We start from the raw sequence: 21672 nt of genomic DNA on the forward strand, positions 1-21672 counted from the left end.
CTTAATGTCTTTTATGTCAAATTTATGTATAAAGTCCAATTTTGACATATTTCCTGGTGCGACTAATAATAATGATAATAATACCAATATTAATAAGAATTTTGAGTCAAGAAAGGGGCTTCACCTGCTTTACAGTTGAGTTTAGCTCGGTAATAAGCTTTTCCTCCCTTTGTTCAGCAAACAATAAAGCCCTGCCTGCCCTCGTAGTATCTTAATATAGCATTTGTATTTATTTATTGCACCTAAGATTATCCTGTAGCTGAATTGTTGTATTGTCACCTTTTAAGTTGTTAAAAAGTCATTTGTGTGCTCAAAATCATGAACAAGTTTACAGTTTAATGACAGCTGAGCAAACGGTGAGGGATAGTTTCAAAGCTGTAAACCACTCAGCTGACCTCAGCTTCAGTTTGTTCTGGTAACTTCTGTTTACAAGTGTCAGTGTGGGAAGGGATAAGTGACTGCATGCTTTCTAGCAGGCTGCTCTTTGACCCGTCCAGTGATGGTTGTTCCCATCATTGTGGGCTGCAGTGATCATGATTTTTTTTCTGGCTATTAACATGTTTTTGCAACAACAACAACAACTTAAAAATGCTCATAAAAATAAATAACTGACAACAAAGAATTTAATTAGGTGGAAAGAATAAATTATTGACTAAAAAGGTGTGGATACACCTATTCTGTTTATACAGTATATGCTATATGGCAACCAATTTATAGCTATGTTTCACCAAAAATTAACAACATCACAGTAAAGAATATGGAAAAATGTGTAAAAGCTGTTTGGTTTTTACACAGCGGTTGATGTATAACTTCCAGGGGCGAATAATAATCTTTTAAAAACTAAATCTAACTGGATAACTGATCAGAATAATTTCCCGGGGTTGTTTTGACTTGCTTGTAGAAAGACTTTGTCACCCTGCTGGTGATCTGTTGCTGTAATAGTATTCCTGGTCTGTAACAGAGCTGCAGGTTTAGTCATTTGATGCTGATAAACAAATGTCAGCAAGTCTGTCAGTACTAAAGCTGAAAGCAGCAATCTACTGTCTCTTAAAGCTGTTCCCAGTAATACATTTAAATGTAAGATTTCGATTGACTAGCACTTTATGATTTGTGTGCATATGTTGTGTTTTTTTCTTTTTGTTTTTTAATCATAGGGCTTAGATGCAGTTGTCAAACAGTCATCAGGGGCATGAATATCGTGGGACTTTGAGCTTTTAAAGATTTATTTTAAATGCTCTGTTATCAAGGTGGAATGATTGGGTGCGCAGGTTTGACTTTATTTGGGCTTTTCTCACATCAACAGAAGTTCAAATGTTACATAAACCCATTTAAATGTTTTAATTATAGTAGAACCCTCAGCACCACTGTCTTTTAACTCGACAAGGCCTCTGTGAAGCTCTGAGAAGTTTTTGAATTAGGAATCAATTGGTTGATTGATTAATTCTCTTGGAGAATTGAAGATCTCTTGGAGACCTTTCTAAACAACTGCAGATTCCAAGATCATCAGTTCAAGCAATTGTACGTAAGTACATTTTATTCTGATGTGTCATCACTTTCCCAATATCTGGAAAGACGTCCCAAACTGTCACCCTCGGATTAGAGGAAATTGGAAGTGGAAATTGCTGGATCACCAGCGTCACTGTCCAGAGTGAAGCAAGTTTTACATCTGTGTACTGAGAAGGTGCTGACAAAGAAAGATGCTCCTGCTACAAAATCAACACCTTCAAGCTTGGTTTTCCCAATATCGGCTGTACAATCATTCCACCCGGAAAAAAGCTAAAAACTGTTTAAAAAAATGATCAGTGAATGCAAACTTAAGACCACAACAGCAAAAAGAAGCCTTTGTGAAAACAACCATCCTGCCGACGTCTGTGCTCCCTCCTCATTCAGCATGATCACAGGACCATATGAAAACAGTACATTTCAGACAGAAACTTCTTTAAACCACATCTTATCTCTTCTAACGCTGCTTTTGAGGACATGGTGGTGCTTGTGCTATGACGCAGCTGAGCCAAAATACCAGAAGGTGGCATCGTGCGAGACGTGCCACAACTTCTGCTTAGCCTGTAGGGTAGCTGTTCATGATGGGAACGCCTGCACTGGGTCACTGAACTCCAGATAAAATGGATCTAACAACAACTTCCATTTCCATAAGGGAGTGGGCACATGTTTCTATTATCAGCCCTGCAGTACTGAAAAGCAGCAGCAAAAATGCTTAAAACTGACATAAAAGAGCCATTAAATCTAATTTAATCCAAGTCATCACTTTAATCTTTATGAGATTACAGCTACTTACTCTTAAAAATCTGAATAAAATGAAAGAATGGAAATCAAAGGTTAGTTAATAAGGGCCATATTTATTCTTGCTACAGCACTGATAAGAATATTAGAATATCAGAACTAATATAATACAGCAACTGAATGTTTGCCTGGAGCATATGGGACTCCGTTTCAAGTCTCGGTGCAGATATATTTTATTATACTGATATTCAGCGTGCCAGTTGCAGCCCCTTGCAGGGCCTCTGGGTACAGATGGTCCTAACTGCACTGTAACCTGTACAGTCCTGTACAGGGTTACTGTAGTTCAAATACTGCTGCGACTGGGCTTTATCTCCCAGCAGTGACAGCATGTGGCGGCTGCCAGACTTACAGCACGTTCTGTGTGCGTTCATAACTATAAGTTTTTTCTGGTAATGTTCTTTTTAAAAATGAAGACTGAAATCTGACACCAGTGAAAAGAAAATGCTTTGTGGGTTTGAAATTGAAGTTTCAGAATTTAGACTTTTTAACCGTTTTACTTGTCACGTCATGGAAACTTTATCTGGATGACTCACTGCATTCCAAGTGATCCTTTCACAGAGCCTTTCTGGAGTATTGGGGAATCTTGTAAATCAGGCCTCCTTGCATCATGCTGGAGCTGCCTCTCCTCAGGTCCGCCTTCTTCACCAAGCCCCTGCCATGCCCCTAATGCTCATTGGGCTCCCGTTGTGCACCAGCAAACTGATTGGATAAAAAAAGAGGGCAAGTCAGGACAAGACCTACTCACAAACTTGGAAAGTGGAAGCAAGGCCAGGTTTATACATGGAAACACAAAGGGACATGACAGAAAAGGTACATGATTACGAGTTAACTGTGTGAATGTCAGGGGGCTGGGTGGTCTTTCTATTTAATTTAAATTACAGCATGATCCTTCTGCCAGCATGCCCCTTTTCAGGTTGGTGATTATTTTGCCCTCCTGTGTATTATTTGTAATGAAAATGAGTTCCCATGAAAGTGTCTTGCCTCCCTTTGGGTTCACTGAGGACATCTGTTGTCTGTTAACAGTGCCTCCATCAGGTTATGTAACAGCCCTCTTTCAAAAAGGCACAAGAGGGAAGTCCTTCTCAATGAGTCTGCATGTAAGGCTCTGTCTCGATACTTCCTTTTCTCTCGGTCCCCATTGAAATAGGTTCCTTAAAAGATTGCTTTAAAAAACAAAACAAAACAAAACTGCTGACCAGAATCTTAAAGGTGCAGGAATAAATGTTTTAATCTGTCCAAGTGGTGCTTTGATTATCTGGCGATTGTTTTAGTGTTCAAGACAGATCAAACCTGCTTTCATCCCGTGAGACTGCACAGCCAGGCCTTTTGTTATGATCAGTAGGATTTAAATTAACGTGTTCACTGTCTGCAGTCTGAGTCTTCTCCGTGTGTCTGTATATGGCCGTGTTGAAGCGTACTGATAAATTGTAGTAGGCCTATTTTGAAACGACTCTCTAAGAACAGGTGTTAAATGTCCTGTGCGCTGATGTGAAGACATCCAGTGGTGTTTAATTCCCGACTCAGTGCTTTGAGCCCTGCGGTTCTAAATATAATCCAATGGGGAAAATAGCACTGTCGTGCATTGCCCCTTTGCTGTGTTGCAAAGAGATTGACCTTGTCCAGATATCTGAGTCTGCTTCTGCATGCAGCCAACACTTCAGGCTGCATGCACGTCTGGAACACAGTCACCCAGACGTATTAATGAAATATGGTTACAATTTAGAAACCATGAACTTTGAACTTTTAGCTACATAAAGGTCAAATAAGCCAGGAGACTACAGTGTGGTGACTCATCCTGAATATTGTGTCACATTTTGCCCAGTTTATGTTTCAGATTCATCTTAAAATACAAAAAAATGTGTTTGTCTTTCAGTCTGTAGACAACAGACTAAAATAAGACAATTCTTCATCAGATTTGTTAGGAATAAATCCTTAGAGTTATGCAATCTACATCTGTATTCAGACTCTTCACTTGGAACTCAGTGAAAGCACCTTTGTCAGCAGTGCATTGAGTCTTCTTGGGAATCTTAATACAAGTTTGGCACACATTTCTTCTGGAAGTTATGTCAGAATAGTGTTAGTGCACAGTCATTGCAAAAGTTTTAGTTAGTAGAGGGTAGTTTACCGCTGCCTAGATTTCTCCATCTTGTGAAACGAGGACTAAAGTATGAAATAAAATGTGATCTGTCAATTCCTGCATCGTAAATGTTGAATGTTTTTATACTGGAGGTGCTCAAAGTCACTGGATGTAAGAAGAATGTAATATATTTTACTAGGTATTCTTTGTATTTAATTTCTTGTGGCGTTGTAGGCCACAGGTGTGGATTTAACATGAAGTTTATTGCACCTAGTGACTTGGTGATGGTAGTAGGACCTATGTAGGTGTACTGGTTTGGATGACCAGCAGTCTTATCACCCCAGACACAGAATAATATCAGGAATGAACCAGGAGCTTTTCAAAAACCACACCTGTACTTTTTGGTGGTATGCTTCAGGTCGTTAGCTTATTGAAATGTTAATCTCAGCCTGAGCCTGAAATCCGCAGCATGGTGGTAAAGGTTTCCACTTGGAATTGCTCTGTGACTAATAGTCCTGACTACTCTTTCAGGCCCGTTCAGAGTAAAACATGTTCACAGCATGATGCCGCCACCACCTCGCTTGACTGTAGACGGTATTGCTGAGTCCATCTTATTGCCCTGTCTCTTACAGCATTGAAAAGTTGGACAAAGTTCATCCTTTATTTCATCAGATCAGATTAGTTCAGAAACCTTTTGGCAAACTCCCAGTGAGCTATCGTGCATTTTATTGAGTACTGGCAATCATTTGGCCAGTCCAGTGGTTTTATGGTAGATAATGGTAGTCTCAAATCTCCACAAATGAACTCGACATCACAATCACTGTGACCATTACGTGAGCAAGCACTGAGACATCTGCAATACTGTGCTGTACTGCTGCAGTATTACTTGTGCTGTATGCCATATATGTTGCGCTATGACTGTGAGGCCAATGTAGTATATATATCCAAGTACACTGCCTCACCTAACAAAGCCATTGGACTTCCTTCAGATTTGATGACAGCATGATCTTATATTGATGATGGAAGAGTCGGATCCCAGCGTAAAGTCTTCGACAGCACATTCCTAGGATTTCTAATGGGTTTAAGCTCTGGACTGTGATGGGCAATCCATATGGAAAAGTGATGTTGAAACACACTTTCACAAACTGAGCCCAATAAATCCTGGCATTGTCACCCTGGAATACGTCTATTAGAGAAGAAGAAATCCACTGATGGAAAACCTGGACATTCAGTATATTCAGGTATTCTTAATTTTTTCAGGCACATAACGTTGAACCTACGCCTGACCAACTGGAGTGACTCCAGATCACAACGCTGCCCCCACATTTATGATGGGTGCATCACTGTTCAAGTGGAAATATTTTAACTTTTATTATTAGTCACAAGTTCAGATGTTGATTAAGCAATCTCCAATCACAATCAATCAAGATTTTTTTTACAACCACATTTTTTCCTCGGAGATGGTGATTTACCACTATCCTTCCAACCCATGGATTACCATCTTTTGAACAGCCACTCGATATGTCCTGCGAGATGGTTGTTAAAGAAATGAGAACCTTCTCGCTGTATTAGTTAACATTAAGTAACCTGATGCCAGACCAAACATATTGATTTTAATTTTATATTTATTCAATTAAATGAGGGTTGGAACTTTCTTTTTTTCCACCAGACATGTATTTAGTAAAATGACAATAAAGCTAATGACAATGACAAAAACATGGTATACAGGTTACAGCTAGATGGGATCTTTCCACTTGCACTATAGAGAGCTGCAGTGATTATACCTTTTATTGGTACCTTTACATAATTAATGTTGGCTAAATACAAACTGTTTGGCATACAGTAAAAAATAAGTTGGTAAGCTAGTTGAGTTATAAGTTTTGAAGTTATTTAGCAAGCTAACCAATTAGCATATACATTTTGCTAGCAGTAACATTAGCTAGAAATATATGAAAATACTGCTGCCTTGATCCATGCTACAGTAAACACTTACCTGTTTATTTTATGGTCTTCATCATGTTTAATACAACACATTCATTTAGTAAATTATGGTACACAGTAGTGTAAAAACTATCACCAAAGCAGGGTATCATTTCGGTCAGGTTAGCTTGTTTATGAAAACCATACATGTGTGACGTGTCCTTGGTTTACCTGATTTTAAAAAATGGTCATGGCGACAGCCCAAATGCTCAGCTTGAGTTTCAAAAGTAGGACTTCACAAACCAGCGGGTGATGTCCATCTTTTAAATGCAGTCCTCATACGTAATATAGAAGCTGACCTTAGTTTCCTTTGTTCAGCAAGCATAATACTCTTTGAAGCCAGATCAGGTTTTTGTTCTCTGTCCTTAAGTTTGGGTTGGAGTCCATCAGTGACATGTATGCTAGTATTGCTTGAGGCCCTGTGGGGGAGTGAAAGAGAAGCACTGAGACAAGGGGCTCTGAGGTGAGTATAAACCAAACATCCTCCGGATTTTACATGGAAATAAATCCACAGGCTGTTAGAAACAGTACAGAAGGTGTCATTATAAAGGGAAATTAGAATACAGTCACATACTGGCAAGACAAAAGTACAAATAGAAGACAAAGGTTACCAGAAGAGCCTATAATAGAACAGAAAAAACTTCAAATGGGTTACACTGTATATTGCTTGCACTTGGATGACGTTCCTTATTTTAACTCATAAAAACCCTTAATTTAATTTTACCAATCTCAAAACTAACTAAAGTGCCATCCGAGTAAACCTGAGAGACTGCACGCTGTATTCATAGCTACAAGTTTAAATGAATTCAATACACAAAGGCACTTCTGTTGTTTGCATCATATTTGACGTCACGTTTCTCTGTAGAAAACAAAAGCAGCTGAGATTCTGAAAAATTTTAGCTTAAAACAGCCACATGTTACAAACACTGATGTTTGAAATCTGATCATGGGTTTTCTGAGGTATGTATGGGTTTGCACCGGCTCCACTGACAATAGATGCCTTCATGTCAGTGAATACACTCACACAAACAGCCATGCTGTTGTCCCACCCCCAGTTTAATTCAAAAGAACCAGCGATGGATGCACAACCTTCACAGAACTCAGCTCTTTTAGCTCACTGGCAGGATTGCTATCACCTGCCTAACTTATAATTAGAGTAAACTGGAGACATGAGAAAGACTCAATAACTGTAGAATATATCTTTACTTTGAGTAATAGATAATAGATACTGATATTTTCTTAATATGTGAGGTCTTCAGTTCAAAGAAGGGCTGAATCAAGATGGTATAAAAAAATTTGCCAAACCAAACAAATGGTTTGAGCATTGAAACTATCTTCAAAATTAAATGCTCAGTGCTGACCATGAGGAGGAATTTGCAAGGATAGACTCTTTTCACTCTGGATGAATGACCTTTTCCACCATAGCCATTAAAATGTGTCTTTTGTCAGAGGGCAACCCTCTAAGCAGACATATTGACACCTTTTGAGCAAAAACCCTCGGAAGAGTAACAAGAGTAATGTTTAGCCTTGAGGTTGTTTGTGAAAAACTGAAAGAACTTTTGTCTCTTAGAGTGCTGTGGTTTCAATTTGGGAAAACCATGAAGATGAAAAGGATCTGAATGTTATATAAAGGATAAGAGGTGTGTTACTGTGATCAGGAGCCATTGTCCCAAATATAGGGAACAGCCGGCAGTGTTAACACCAATAACAGGTACAATCACTGTCTGTGTTTTGCATGCTTCCTTTTTAATATTTGTTGGGGTTTTTTTGTATTTTTTTATTTATTTTTTGCACATGTCTCTCTATGTGGTGAAATCATACACAATGTGAAAGCTCTGAAAAGATGTCTCATGGGTGAACTCAGCTGTCGCTCCTTTTCCTGTTTATGCCCACGTTTTAACCTGTTAGCACTTGACTGCTGCTTAACATAAAGCACTGCAATCGCTATTTGCTCATACAGAGCCAATGGAAAGGGGTCTTCAGCTTAGGTAAACATGCTCTTGTGCGTCTGTGTAGTCCAAAAACCCAGCGGCACATAGCTCAGAGTGGCTGACACTATAGGACAAGTGCTGATTGGTTCAAAAAATGGACAGGAATGCAAATAGGAGCTACAATGGATTTGATCACAAACAGGAGAAACATCAGAAATCAAAGAACACAACATGATACGCGCAGACAGTGGTTTCAGATTTTTGTTAGAACTTTGCTCTTATAACAGCACAAGAAAGAGGAGCCCATAGACTAGCTGTTTTTAACTGTTTTAAACCGCTTTTTTAGTGGCAGTCTGATTAGGCTGATTACCCAGAATCCTTCTTTTTAAATGTATATACAGACAACCGCAGACCTGGTACCACAAGTCCTGCATTTGTAAACAGGGCAGTGATGTCCTGATGGAGGTTAAGAGGTTAACTGCCTCTATTTTCTACATTGCAGCACAAAGTCCAGTTTTTTGAGTGCATAGCCAAAGTTGAAGCTAAAACGTTTAAACTGTTGAATACTGCTTTAGTGCAGCTTTGCTCAGGAGTCATTAGGTGGTCAGTTTAGAGACTCACACACTATGAGAGTCTGTAACATTTATTAAAATACTGATCGTTCTGATTAACTGATTAGACTTGGAGCAGTTCTGATTGGTGGATAAAGTGGCAGCTTTAATCTTATCGCTGCCCTTTATGACTGACTAAACTGTACTCCTCAGCTGTATTTACTGTAACTGTCTCTTTTATATATTTTATATTTTATATATTTAATTTAGTAACTAAAGAGACTAAAATGACAGAGGAATACTTCTTTGTCTTTTTCACACCTAATGGGAAATAATTCTGCTTTTCAATCATTGTTATGGAAAACAGGTTAACCTGATTCTGTCAACTGAAGTGTTTTGGGGCATTTTGGGTCCCCCTCAAAGTTTCTACAACAGCATGTTACCCTGACATGTACTCTAGCCATATTTCACAATAAAACATGACAGTGTAATGGAAAATGTTATTAATATTTCAAGGGTCATACAGCTTTCCATGATCCTTTCCACACCACTGAGTTTATTCCTGTGAAATTAATTAATTAAAAAAAATGCAAGGTGCAGTATATTTGCAATCACAAAATGAAAATAGTATATGACTCTTTATGTGAATCATGAATGACCTAGCTTAGTCACTTGATGGTTAAACCTTTATCATCTACAGAAAGCATACAAAGACTTTCAAAGTAAAACACTCAAGGGCGTAAGGAGGAGTTCTTTTCCCACTCATTCAACTCCTTTTGTACAAAGCTAAGCCATCCATTCAGCTACTCTTTGTTTAACAGAGCACCGGACAAAAGCTGGAAAAAGCCTTCCCACTGTAGTTTTTCCATTTCTTCTCTTCACTTCTACTTGACCACATTGAAACAAGCACATACTGAACTTTTTGCTTTTTACTTAGTTCTCTACATTTATCTGATAGCTGCACAGAATAAAACGTCTCATGCAGAACAGACAAACAGGGACATTTTGCCCAGCGAATGCTTTATTTTTAAATGCTTAAGTACATTTCTGCTGATTATGCTTCTGTGGTTTGTGATATCTGACTGATATCGCAGTCTGATTCTATCACAGGAAGCTTACTACAGCATCCAGAGCATCTTAAAACCTGCCTGATACACGGAAGCTGGCAAACGTTTTCTGATATTACATGCATATATGCACGACAGAAGCCTGTATTGACCTACATAAGCAGCATATAAAGCGACAGAGTAATAAGCGTGTATGAGCAGCAGACACGGCCGGGTGGAGGGGATTGTTCACTCACAGAGACACTCTGTGTCAGGCTGTAAGCTGCTCCAGCTGGACTCGACACCCACCCACTTGGCTCTTATGTAACCTCATACGATCCTTCCCAGTGTGTTCTGTGCAGGGCTGGCACATACTAATCATGTTGTGGGAATCAGTGATAAAAGGCAGAGTGGCGTCTACTATGTGGTTTAGTAGTGCAGCACCATGAGAGCTGTATTCCGAGTAAAACTAAAACAATCTTTAACCTGCTCTAAGGAATTTTCACTTCGTGTGTCAGTTTCACCAGCAGCAGCAGCGTTCGTAACCCAAACAACACAAAGGTTGATATTTTGCCCTACAAATCGGCAAACGCATCTAACCAGATCAACCGCAAGGGTTTCGATGCAGCTGAAGAAAAAAACAGGAAGTGGATGGTACTTCTGTAAGCCTCCGCCTAAAGAACATGGTGTTCCCAACGTCACATGCTGACAAATCAGAGAGCTGTGGTTAATGTTTGTAATGTCTTACACACTTCACATCTCCTCCTTGTGAATCTTGTGGTCCTCTTTTTGCCTTGTTTTGTTTTTGTGTATGTGAGTCATAAACATGCTCTGTGGTTCATCAGTGTGAGCTTTCCGTCTACCATTCACACTTCCCCTAACTCTCTGCCTGCCACCATCCTCAGTCCTCTGTCCTTATTTCACCTCAGGCCTCTGGCTACAAGCTTCAGCTCCAGCGTTCCCACATCCCGTCTCTTTTTGAGCATCACACCATCAATTTGCCATTTTGTGGCCATGTTTTGTACATTTGGCTCCATACATCTCTAATGTAAACCTGCCTAACCCATCTTGTTACCTGATGGCTGTGAAAGCACCATTTTACTGAATTCATCTCATTTAGTGTGGACTGGGATCAGAGCGTGTCCCCAGTGACTCTCTCCCAGAACTGTCTTGATAGCATTGTGCATGGATTGTTAAACAGGGCTTTTGGGTTTAGGCCAAAGGTCTCTGGACCAAACGTCTGCGTGAACAGACTGCTAAAACCAGTATTTCTGTAAGTTATTCACACAGTATGACACAAAAAGACACACTAGGTTCACAGACACAAAAACTGACCTCAAAGATACAAAACGACTCCAAAGTAAAGCAAAAAGGCTTCAAAGAGACACAAAGCGTCCACAAAGTTAAAGAAATTGACCACAAAATAAAACAAAACCACAAAAGTGACTCAAAGCTTATTCAAGGACACACAAGGCTCCCATAAAGTTACACAAAAAAGACCAGAAAAGGATTTTATACAGACAAAAATCCCCACAAAAAACACAAAACAACCACAACCAACAAAATGACTTTACAAAATAAAAAACACCAAAAATGACCACAAAGAGACCCCCAAAAAACCCACAAACGCAAAACCACTTCACATGACACAAAATAACTTCAAAGTTAGACAAAACCTTTTAACAGACAAACAAATCTACCATAAAGTTACAGAAAACAACGACAAACTTCAACTTTGACTTTACAGCCAGAAAAAATGTGAAAAAAGCTTCAAAAAATATGTAAAGTGACCACAAAAAGAAAAAAAATATCGTGAAATGATGACTTTATTAAAAAAAAAAAGGAACACAAAGAGAAAAAACAACCGCAGGGTTACGCAAAAATGACTACAAATAAGACACAAATGTGCAACAAAGTTACACAGAACCACATAGGGACACAAAATGTCTTAAAGTGACATAGAGCAACCACAAAGCAACACATAACTTTAAAGATACATGAAAAAAACAACAACAAAGAGAAGTGAAATGACAATAAAAAATACGTATTATAACTATAGACATAAAATGATTTCCATGACACACAAAACAGCCACACATATCCACAAAAACACAGAAAAATGATCACAAAGTTACACAAAATGTCTTCAAACAACAAAAAACAACTACAGAGGAACTCCGATGTCTCCATTTGACATAAATTCATGATGCTGAACAAACAGTGTAACCAGTAATAATGTCCCTGAATGCACCAGGGCCTAATATATAACTGAAAATAGTCTTGAGCCTACAAGCCGTAGCCATTAACTGAAGGTGAATATATTCAGACATTAAAACACTGATATCCTAATTAACAACAGTTCAAAGATAACATAAAGGTAAACAACAGAAGTCACGTTTTTTCATGACCTTGTGCATGTTAATCAGTTCTGTGGTTACAGTGTTGACTGTGGCCTGGTTCCAAAGCTGCACTTTCATACAAACCTCCTTGAATGACTGACCGACTGCGACTGTGGTAACTTCCTTTTTGCTCAACATCGTGCAAACTTGATCAAGAGCGCTGTCGTGAGTTATGAACAATGTTACTTTTTAGAGATGCCCGCTTTCCCCCCTCGTGGATGTTTTCTCCGACCACGCTCCTCTTGTGCAGTCAGGCAGAAGTCGCACACGCAGAAATGTTAATGACATCAGTGAACGTGCCGGTTCACATTATCTCTGCAGCACAAGGCAGAGCATTGTAGGTCTCGACGCGGGCTTCACATGAGACGATTTTACGTCAGGGCAATGCCTAGCAACCGTAATTCTGCTGCATGCAGGCAACATACAACCGCATCGCATCAACAACAGCCAACTTGTTTGGATAACAAGCAACTGTTACCTTTGGGACCAGCTGCAAACATGCTGGAGGGCTTCTTCAAATGTAGTCTCAATGACTCAAGCACCTGAGTTAAGGTGCAGCATACGCACTTTAATTTTAATTTGAACACTTTTTCACACATTTATTTATCATTGATGTTTTAAACTCAGAGTTAAAATATGTCCTCGTGGATATCTTAGCGAGGTTTGTGACGTGGGTCACATGCTGACAGTAGATATAGCCGCCGAGATTGCCTTTTTATTGCAGGGTTACGTGCAAGATCAGCTGGCGTGATGCAGGTTAACCTATAACCTGCTGGAACAATAAATACACTGATTTCAGCTTGAAGTCTCAGCGGCAGTAATCTCGCACCTTCTGCTGTCTGATGAACACTTTTACTTTCTGTACTTTTTGTACCTCTACCTGAGTTCAAACCTGAACGGCAGAGTATTTGTAGATGCTGGTAACACTGCTTTTAACCTCTCGTTAGTTTCTCCTGGTGACATAATTGCATTTATATTGTGCTTTTTCTAATCTTACTGAGCACTCAAAGTAATGATGTGTGATTAACTTGGGGTTCAAAAGCTTGTAATAATTGTAAATATACTTGTATTGTGAAGATATTTTGTGTGATTCATATTTATACTTTGATACCTCGTACTTATTTTCATATCTGCATCTCGTATTTTTACAGCCTTTTATTTTATTTTATGTTCATTTGAAGCTGCATGCTGTGGGTCATATTGCAAAATTAAAAATAGAGTTGCATATATATTACAAAAAACCCCCATGAAGAATAAAACTACAGCGTGGGTTCTTTTTGAGCAAATCACAATGTTTCTTCCACCATTGATAGAAAGGTGAGAGCCTGTGTGAGGCCTTTTCTTTGACTTAAATAAATGCTTCCTTGGTGAGAACTCAGAGGTTTTGAAACGTGCTGGCCTATTAAAGCAAACATTACAGTGAATGTGCTAAGGTGTTTGCTCAGGGAGCAATGTTGTCACCATAAAAACGTCAACATGCAGGTAAGGAAGTGATAAGAGCAAACATGTTGTAGGTGCGCCAGGGAGATATTGTATATAATGGTACTGTAAGAGCAGATCTAAGGCTATATTTGTGATCATTGGTGCTCCTGTGCCTGTGTGAGGTTAAATTGACCTGCTCTGTCTGGCTCTTTATTCGCGTCAGACTGGAGTTTTACAGCTGTTGAGCAATAGAAATTGCTCCTGGGAGAAGTGACAGCAGCCGCTGCCACGTCTCCAGTCACGCAGCCTCATGCTGGCAAGCGGAGCTGGGCAGAGATCTGCCATCCAAGCAGTCCTTTCAACACCAAATGACTGCCATGTCCCTAGGTCTGCCGGTCACGTTGCCAAAAACACGTTGGAACACCCCACCTGTGCCAAAAATATCAGATATCTGAAGAACATTTACACTGGGGTTCCTTTTTATAGACACAACTATGATGAATTAAAACAGATTATATAACACAAAGAGCCATCTAACATTTGAAATATAACCCAGCCAGTGAAGCATAAAGTGTCACCGCCTGGTGAAACAGCACTTCCTCATCACCGCTGTGGAGCATCTTGAAATCTGCAGTGTACTCAGCGGTCACAACCATTTGCTCTCGGGTTTCTCAAGACATTAACGTGACCTGGGAGACTTTTGCAGTCCGAGCTGTATTACAGAATATCAGTGTCATGGTTCAGACCATTGGAGATTTGTTTGGCTGGAAAACAACATTACAAGGATTTCACTAGTTTACAGGAAGAAATGTCTGACTAAACAAATAATTTAGTGTAGTAAACCCTTGATTTTTTAAAATAGAATATGTTTCAGACAGTTTGAGTGCTAAAAGATAGTTTCCCTGGTGTCAGAGGTTACTTAAGACCTGCTCCTACCTAAGAGATTAAAATATTTCACAAGCTAAATCCTTAAAATCTGAAAAATCTGTGATGTCCAGGATGTACCCTGCCTCTTGTCCACAACAGGATAAGTAGATAAATGGTTAAAAGGATGGATGATGGAGGGTGGGTTAAATATAAATATCTTCAATGTACCAGTGGCTGGACAGAGCTGGACTCAAAGACAGCACAGGAACAAGCTCTGAAGACAAGATCCATAGAGGCTGGGGTCTACCACACGATGCAAGACCCCAGGTGCAGGCTGTGTAAAGATGCCCCTGAGACAATCCTGCACATACCCGCAGGGTGCAAGATGCTAGCAGGCAGGGCATACATGGAACACCATAACCAAGTGGCCGGCATAGTGTAAACCTGTAACACTTGTTTTGTAGCCACATGCAAAGCTGTTAAAACAAGCAAACTTCTGAGCAAACATTTGCTTATATAGACATTCAGAAGTCTGCATGGGCACAGAGCAACATTACTGTAGCTGTGTTTGCACAGTTAGATCACTAATTTGTTGCCAGGCAAAAGACACCAATTTGTTGGTGCTACTGTTCACCACCACAGGAGCACACGGAGCAAAACAGGAATTTTTCAATTAAAGAACTGGGATAATACTCAATAGTTAAGTCACTCACCTGATCTGAGGCCAGTAGAACAGCTTTTCAGTCATTAAATACAAAAGTGAATGCCGAGAGACCCAAATTCAAGCAACAACTGAAGCCGGGCAGAGGAAAAGGAGCACCTCAATGGAGGAAGCACAGCAATTGGTCATGTCCATGGATTTCAAACATTGGGTAGTCATTGTCTGCAAATGATTTTCATCCAAGAATTAAAACCAGTCCTCATATTTAATATATTAGTTTGTCCAATTAATTTTGAGCCTCTAAAAATGGAGTGCTGTGCAATAACTCCTGAACAGTTAATTCAAAACATTTGCAAAACCTCCAGATTTGGGTTACAAAGGTAAAACTATGAAAACTGTGTCTTTGTCCAACAAATTATGGACCTAACTGTATATAACTGGACATTGTAATTCCAATATCTACTCTTAAAGCTCAGTTTTCGGTCTCCACCAGCTGTTTACTGTGTACCAGCTAAGAACTCCATTATATTAAAAGCTAATCTCTAATCATTTGATGGTGTGTACAGTGGATTTTTACAAGCATCAAATTAAAGCAAAGTTAGAAATAGAATAAAAATAAATGAACAGACAGGCAAACATGCCCATGGATTTATTTCTTAGTTATAAATTAGATCAGTGTAAAGGTTGCATTTCTTTTTTTTTAATTCCCCATGTGGCCAGCTGTCACCAGTTGGGTTAACCCAGTTTATCTGAGTGGGCTGAGGCACACTGACCAGCACAGCCATTTTGATTCGCAGCCATCTGTGAGGCCCATTGTGAGAGGAGACAGAGGAGAACTGCAGCCTCTCGCCACAGCACTTTCCATGCAAACTCCCTGACCCCAGCGTCCTCGCTGCTGCTCGCCAGAGGAGCGCCAGTGTGTTGGACCCATTGCTTCCTGGATGGCCCTCACCACATTACAATCTCTTAATCACTGCTGTGCCTTTGAGAGAGAAAAGAGGGAGGGGGAGGGAGTCTCTGCAACTGGATTGGCTGCTCTTGGTGGAGCTGTTGCTAAGGGGAGGGCTTTACTCAGCGATGGATGGATTGATGGATGGATGGGCTTCTGGTTGGAGCAACTTAACATTTAGATCAACTAAATGTGATGAAGCAAATCTTCCAAAACTACTTGAGGTTCAGACCATGTTCTCTGTCACCATTTGCTGTTTTATTATTTATCAAATTTGTCTCACCCAAATAAAGTCTTATCAACCGTGATGGCTCAGTTTGCTTTACTGCCACTTGTCCTCTTGCAGCTACCATTTGTACAGTGTGAGATTTGAACTTTGTTTCAGGATTATTCAGTTCTGATGGGAAAGTTTAGGGTTTAACATTCTGAAACCGATTGTTGGCATTTTGATTTCAGCCAAGTCAACTTTAAGGATTTAATTGCCTAGTTTAAGATTTAAGCAACTTGGCCTGAATATGCATTGAGGTAAGAGTCCAATTACACTTTTAAAAAAAATATAAACTTGTGCCCATGTACTTTAGATGATATACTGAAGTGCTTAAAACAGACTCCAGGCAAGTTGCATCAGATACAAGATTAAATGGTGTTGAGATCCCAGCACTGCTTACTCATTTAGTGCCAAAATTGCCACGCCCAGCTAAAACCCTTCTAGAATTATCTTGCAACATCCGCATACTCATGTTAAAATATTAACATTGCACAGGCCGGACCAACATCTATACGTTTTAAGGGTTTCCCCTCAGAAGTTTAGCTAAAGTATCATCTTTCGCCAGGAATGTCACATCAGAGACTAGTTTACATCTGAGCAGAGATTGAGGTAAACATCTATTTATAGGCAGGCTACTTGAGAGAGTCTGAACATCCTTCCTGTTACTAATGACAGACAAGACAAACATTATTAGCTTCATGTTTATTTCCATTTTATTGCATCAATATAAAATTGGATTTTCAAATTAAGTTTCCATAGACAAACATTTAAGCTATATAATGAACAACTTACAGTGACAATGTGGGAAGGAATTGAACATGGTATGGTACAAAAAGTCAAGGCACACCTTGTTGTAGCATTGAGTGGAACGCTTTAAAACCTCTGCAGGCAGGAACCCTTCAGCTCAGCTTTAATAAAATGACCATTTTTACAAGGAGGGACAGAATAGCCAGCATTCAATATCTCCTATGGGCAGAAACTTTATTCACTTCAACTTGAAATTCATGTAAATTTGAAATGCAGATCACGTGAGGGAAAACGTTCTGCCTAAAATCAGAGCTGTGCTTCATCAGGACTTGATTCAGTAAACCTCCACCGAGCACGAACATGCCAGCCTCTCCAGAAGAGGCAGGCTGACGACATGCGCAGGGATCACTGGTTTATTTATTTTATTCATTTGATGGGAGGGGGCGGAGGAGCAGGATTGAAGTTTGAGTGTTATTCAGTAGCAGGAGAAGCCAGGAGTGGTTGCCCTGGTCAGTTTACTGTCCATCTGAGAGTTTTGGAAGAGATCTGACCCATCACAAAACACCTCACTATTTCAAGTCAGTTTGAGGAGAAAAGGGCGAGGAAAACAGATGCAGTTACTTCTATCTCATGAAGTTTCCTCCTCCAATTTCCCTCTTGTACCTGTTGGTGAGGTGGTCTGCCTGCATGGTCAGCTTGGACAGCACGCCAAACAGTCCTCTGAGGTGATAATGAAACTGATGCTGCAGGTCAGCGTTGTCATCCACGTGTATGTCTCCCTTCACCGCCTGCTGCTCTTCCTGCTTCACCGCCATCTCTAGGAAGCTGGCACCGCTGCTCACCTCCCTCTTCAGCAGGCCCCACTCCATGTCGTTCTTTATGGACTTGAGCAGCAGGTAATGCTCGTACATGTCCCTCTGCTTGTTGCTGCACGGCGGTTCGTTGTTGTTGTTAGCCTGCTGCTCGTCCAGCGGCATGTCTCGCAGCAGGCTCGGCACCATGATGGTCTCGTCCATGTTGTTGGTGGCCGCTATGAAGCGGTGCATGACGTTAATGAGGGAGTGCTTGTTGCCGACGGAGTCGCTGCTGATCTGCATCATTTTGAAGGCTGTAAGGTTACAGTGTAGCGCAGACGGGTGGATCTTTAAAGGCAGAGCTGTTTGGCTGGTGATCTGCAAGATGAAGGGAGGGATGATTAGGATGCAGGAAAGGTGCAGGGAGATTGAGCAGACTCTGCAGAAATGCAGCACAGCAAGGGCAAATCCCTCTGAGACAGCTTTACATAATCAGCACGGACAATAAAACACCTGCAGCACGCCGGACTAAAGCCTGGCTGCAGGGGACCGACACCGCGAGCTGACATCTCTAATAGAAAACAGATGAATAAGACTTCCGTATGCTTCCAATCTATACCATCATGCCCGAAGCGCATCACTATGACCTCGATTTCCTGCTGCTGAAATTCAAACATCCCTTCAGTTAGAGAGGCACTGAGTAAAAGACTGACCTGGAAACCTGAGGGAAAGCTTGCCTGGTGTCCTGGTTGGTTAACTCAAGTTTTCTCAGGCAGCGTACAGCACCCGCTGGGAAGAAAAATAAAAATTTCTTCAGCTGACTGACAGATAAGCGCTGTTTTTATACCCAGCAGCCGGGTTGGGCGGTAGGAAGGACTGAAAGTCCGGCCTCTTTGGGTTTTACTGCAGAGCCAGTTGGGCTGCATGACAACTGCAGGCGGGGCTTCTGCAGCGTCTGATCCAAAATTGACCAATGAAATGAGATCTGGCAGCAGCCACTCAAACGTGTTTGTTCTGGGCTCGCCTGCGATTAGCTGCACCCTGTTTACTGCTCATCTTTTCCGGGCCGTTTGTCCCCTGAAGGCAACACTGGTGTAAGTCTCCGTGCAGCTCTTTGCACGTCGGGTTTGTCAAGAGTTGAACTCATAGATGGTTTAAGATTCAACTAAGCATAGTGTGATCCCCCCCATCCCCCCACACACGCTCACTCTCCGTCCTTTATTGGTTTGTATATATCTTGCACAGCACTGCCGCCTGGCGGTTAAGTTGTGTCGGTTCAACTGAAGCGTCCTCGCTGATGCAATACACTCATCCAAACGACACATGACCCCAGGAGCAGCACGTGTCACCAGGTGGAGCATCCACTGTGTCACGGGTGTCCCTAAAAGTCTGGCATAAATTTCAGGCTTTTAGCTGTATTTTCACGAGTTTTACAGCTTTCCCCACTGATAAAGATCTCCCTCGATGCCAATCTTAGTGCAGCAGTTAATTTAATTAATAAATAAACAATAAAATCACAGAAAAGTAGACATTTCTGTTTTGTTTAGGTCCACAGTAAAAGAAGAAAAAAAGATCCAAACAAAAAAGGACATTTTCTGTAAAATAACAATTTTCTGTTTTATAATTACAGGATAATTTACTGTGAATTTACACACTTATTTCTTCCAATTTAAGCCCAAAGAGTCATGCTGGCGGGCTTTTTTTATTTACTACAGCAGCATTTCTTTATCTTGTAGAAAAACTGTTGAAATTGCACAAATTTTTCTTATATTAAGATATCTAAGGGATTAAATGTGAAGTTGAAACTTCTTTACACTGACAAAGGGCAGAGTTTCATTCATTTGCCACACTAAGGATCAAAGTGGAGCTGCATTTGGTGCGTCATGTAAAATGAGTTTGACATCCCTGCATTATTGGATTAGTTTCACCTGCAATTTTCCTGAGTAAAACCAGCAGTCAGTGCTTTGAAAAGCATGGCACAAGTTGCCTGTGTCTAAGCTGTGAGCAATAGCCAAAGCTTATACATATTTATAGAAGGCTGCTTGTATTCATCAGCATGAATTCAATTATTTATTTACAGTCTAATGTGTTGGTGTACAGAGGCAAAGCTACAGAAATGGTCTGTGTCCTTGCGTCAAACATCATGCAAATCAAATTTGACCCCACCAGAAACTGGTTACCTCAGGGCAATAAAGCGCTATAAGGGCACTAAAATGTCACAGTTTTCTACATATGCTCATTTTTATTTTAATGAACATCAACTAAATTTTCTTAGAAGCATTTAATGTGTGATTGTATGGTTCCGTGTGTCCGAGTGTGCCTATCATTGATAACTATTCTCTGGAACTTCATGAAACACTTACTGTCTTCAAATTCACTCTCCTTGTTGAAGGAATGGGGCCCAAATACCCAAACACATTCTTTTCTCCCATAAAATATTTATGTGCTCATATCCTGTAAGTTAACATGAGTTCATGCAAGTATTAAATGATGCAATTAAGCAAGTTGTAGCAAGCGAGCACCAGAAAACATAAAACAAGCAGTGTCAAGTATCAGAGTTCAGAAACACAGTTTAAATGTACTAAGTTACATTCCACTACTGCTCATCTAACTCAGTGACGCTGTAGGATTAACAGCACTACGCACCAAGTCTAAGGAAACTTTATTTAACAAACTGCAAATGAGCAACATCTCTCAGGCCTTTGTAGAAGTTTAGAGTTCAATCAGCATAGACTGTGTTGATATTTATTTTGTCAACAACGGCATATTACCAAAGCACAGAGGTATAACTGGTGGTTATACCTCCTGCACATGCACATCATGTCAGCTACACCCAGTGACTGTTTCGTTTGCTGTGCAAACAGTTAAACCTGAAATTAAAGAGACGTAGGTTGTGCTTTTATTCTTTGGCCACAATAATAATTTTTTCCCCCCAAGGCTTTTTAGAACGAAAAAAGGTTTATTTGAATGAAATATCAAACCATTGTGCAAAGACCTACCACCTTCATACACATCAGGAGAAACGACTAGCCAGAGAAAATACAACAGCTGCAGTGAAGCACGAGATTCAACAACGAGGTGATCGAGCTGACAGCGTGTAGCCTTGTTACAGCCGTTTACATCTTTTACTATGCTGAGTGGTAGAAGTGAAGAACAATGTGGTGTTCACCCTTTAACTTCACCGCTGCAAATTATAGAAGTTAGGTAATGAAGGGGAGTCTGGTTTTCCTGGCTGTCAGCCACAGCCATGGATGAAAGTTCAAGGCCGCACTGTTTTTTTAGTGTGTAGTTTAATAGTGTAACTGTGTGACAGGTCTTTACGTTACAGATGCAATTAGAGTGCATTATGGGAAAAAAAAAAAAAAAAGGGAATCTTGACAAAGTGGATGGTAAATTCTTATTTGATCATTCAGGCATTTTTAGTATTTTGTATTTTTATGTGCAGTTACTTTAATCGCACATCAAACATGCTATTTAAATCCATAAAGTTGTCTTCCACTGAAAAACAGAGATGCTTTCATATCTTGAAGTTTATTAGCATTCTTCTAAAGGCCCCAAATATCCAGGGCATGTTTGTCTGCCAAAAATCACCTGCTGCCAGAATATTTGTGTTTCTTTCTTTTTTTGTGAGCAAACAGCTGTACAGACAGTTGCTAAGAACGCACACTGTCAGAGACAC

The 21672-nt window shown here is 40.3% G+C and overlaps 1 protein-coding gene across 1 annotated transcript; it reads right to left on the reverse strand.

Annotated features, from left to right (window-relative positions):
- Nucleotides 1–17139: 17139 nt before the first annotated feature.
- Nucleotides 17140–18900, reverse strand: mid1ip1l (MID1 interacting protein 1, like). The gene is made up of 2 exons (XM_026145581.2): nt 18707–18900; nt 17140–18371 (listed from the first exon to the last, which is right to left on the reverse strand). Exon 2 carries the CDS (start codon nt 18297–18299, stop codon nt 17823–17825), a length of 477 nt encoding a protein of 158 aa, XP_026001366.1. The 5' UTR covers nt 18300–18371; nt 18707–18900; the 3' UTR covers nt 17140–17822.
- Nucleotides 18901–21672: the final 2772 nt, after the last annotated feature.

Source organism: Astatotilapia calliptera, chromosome 2 (genome assembly GCF_964374335.1).
Source record: "Astatotilapia calliptera chromosome 2, fAstCal68.1, whole genome shotgun sequence".
NCBI classification, from domain to species: Eukaryota; Metazoa; Chordata; class Actinopteri; order Cichliformes; family Cichlidae; genus Astatotilapia; species Astatotilapia calliptera.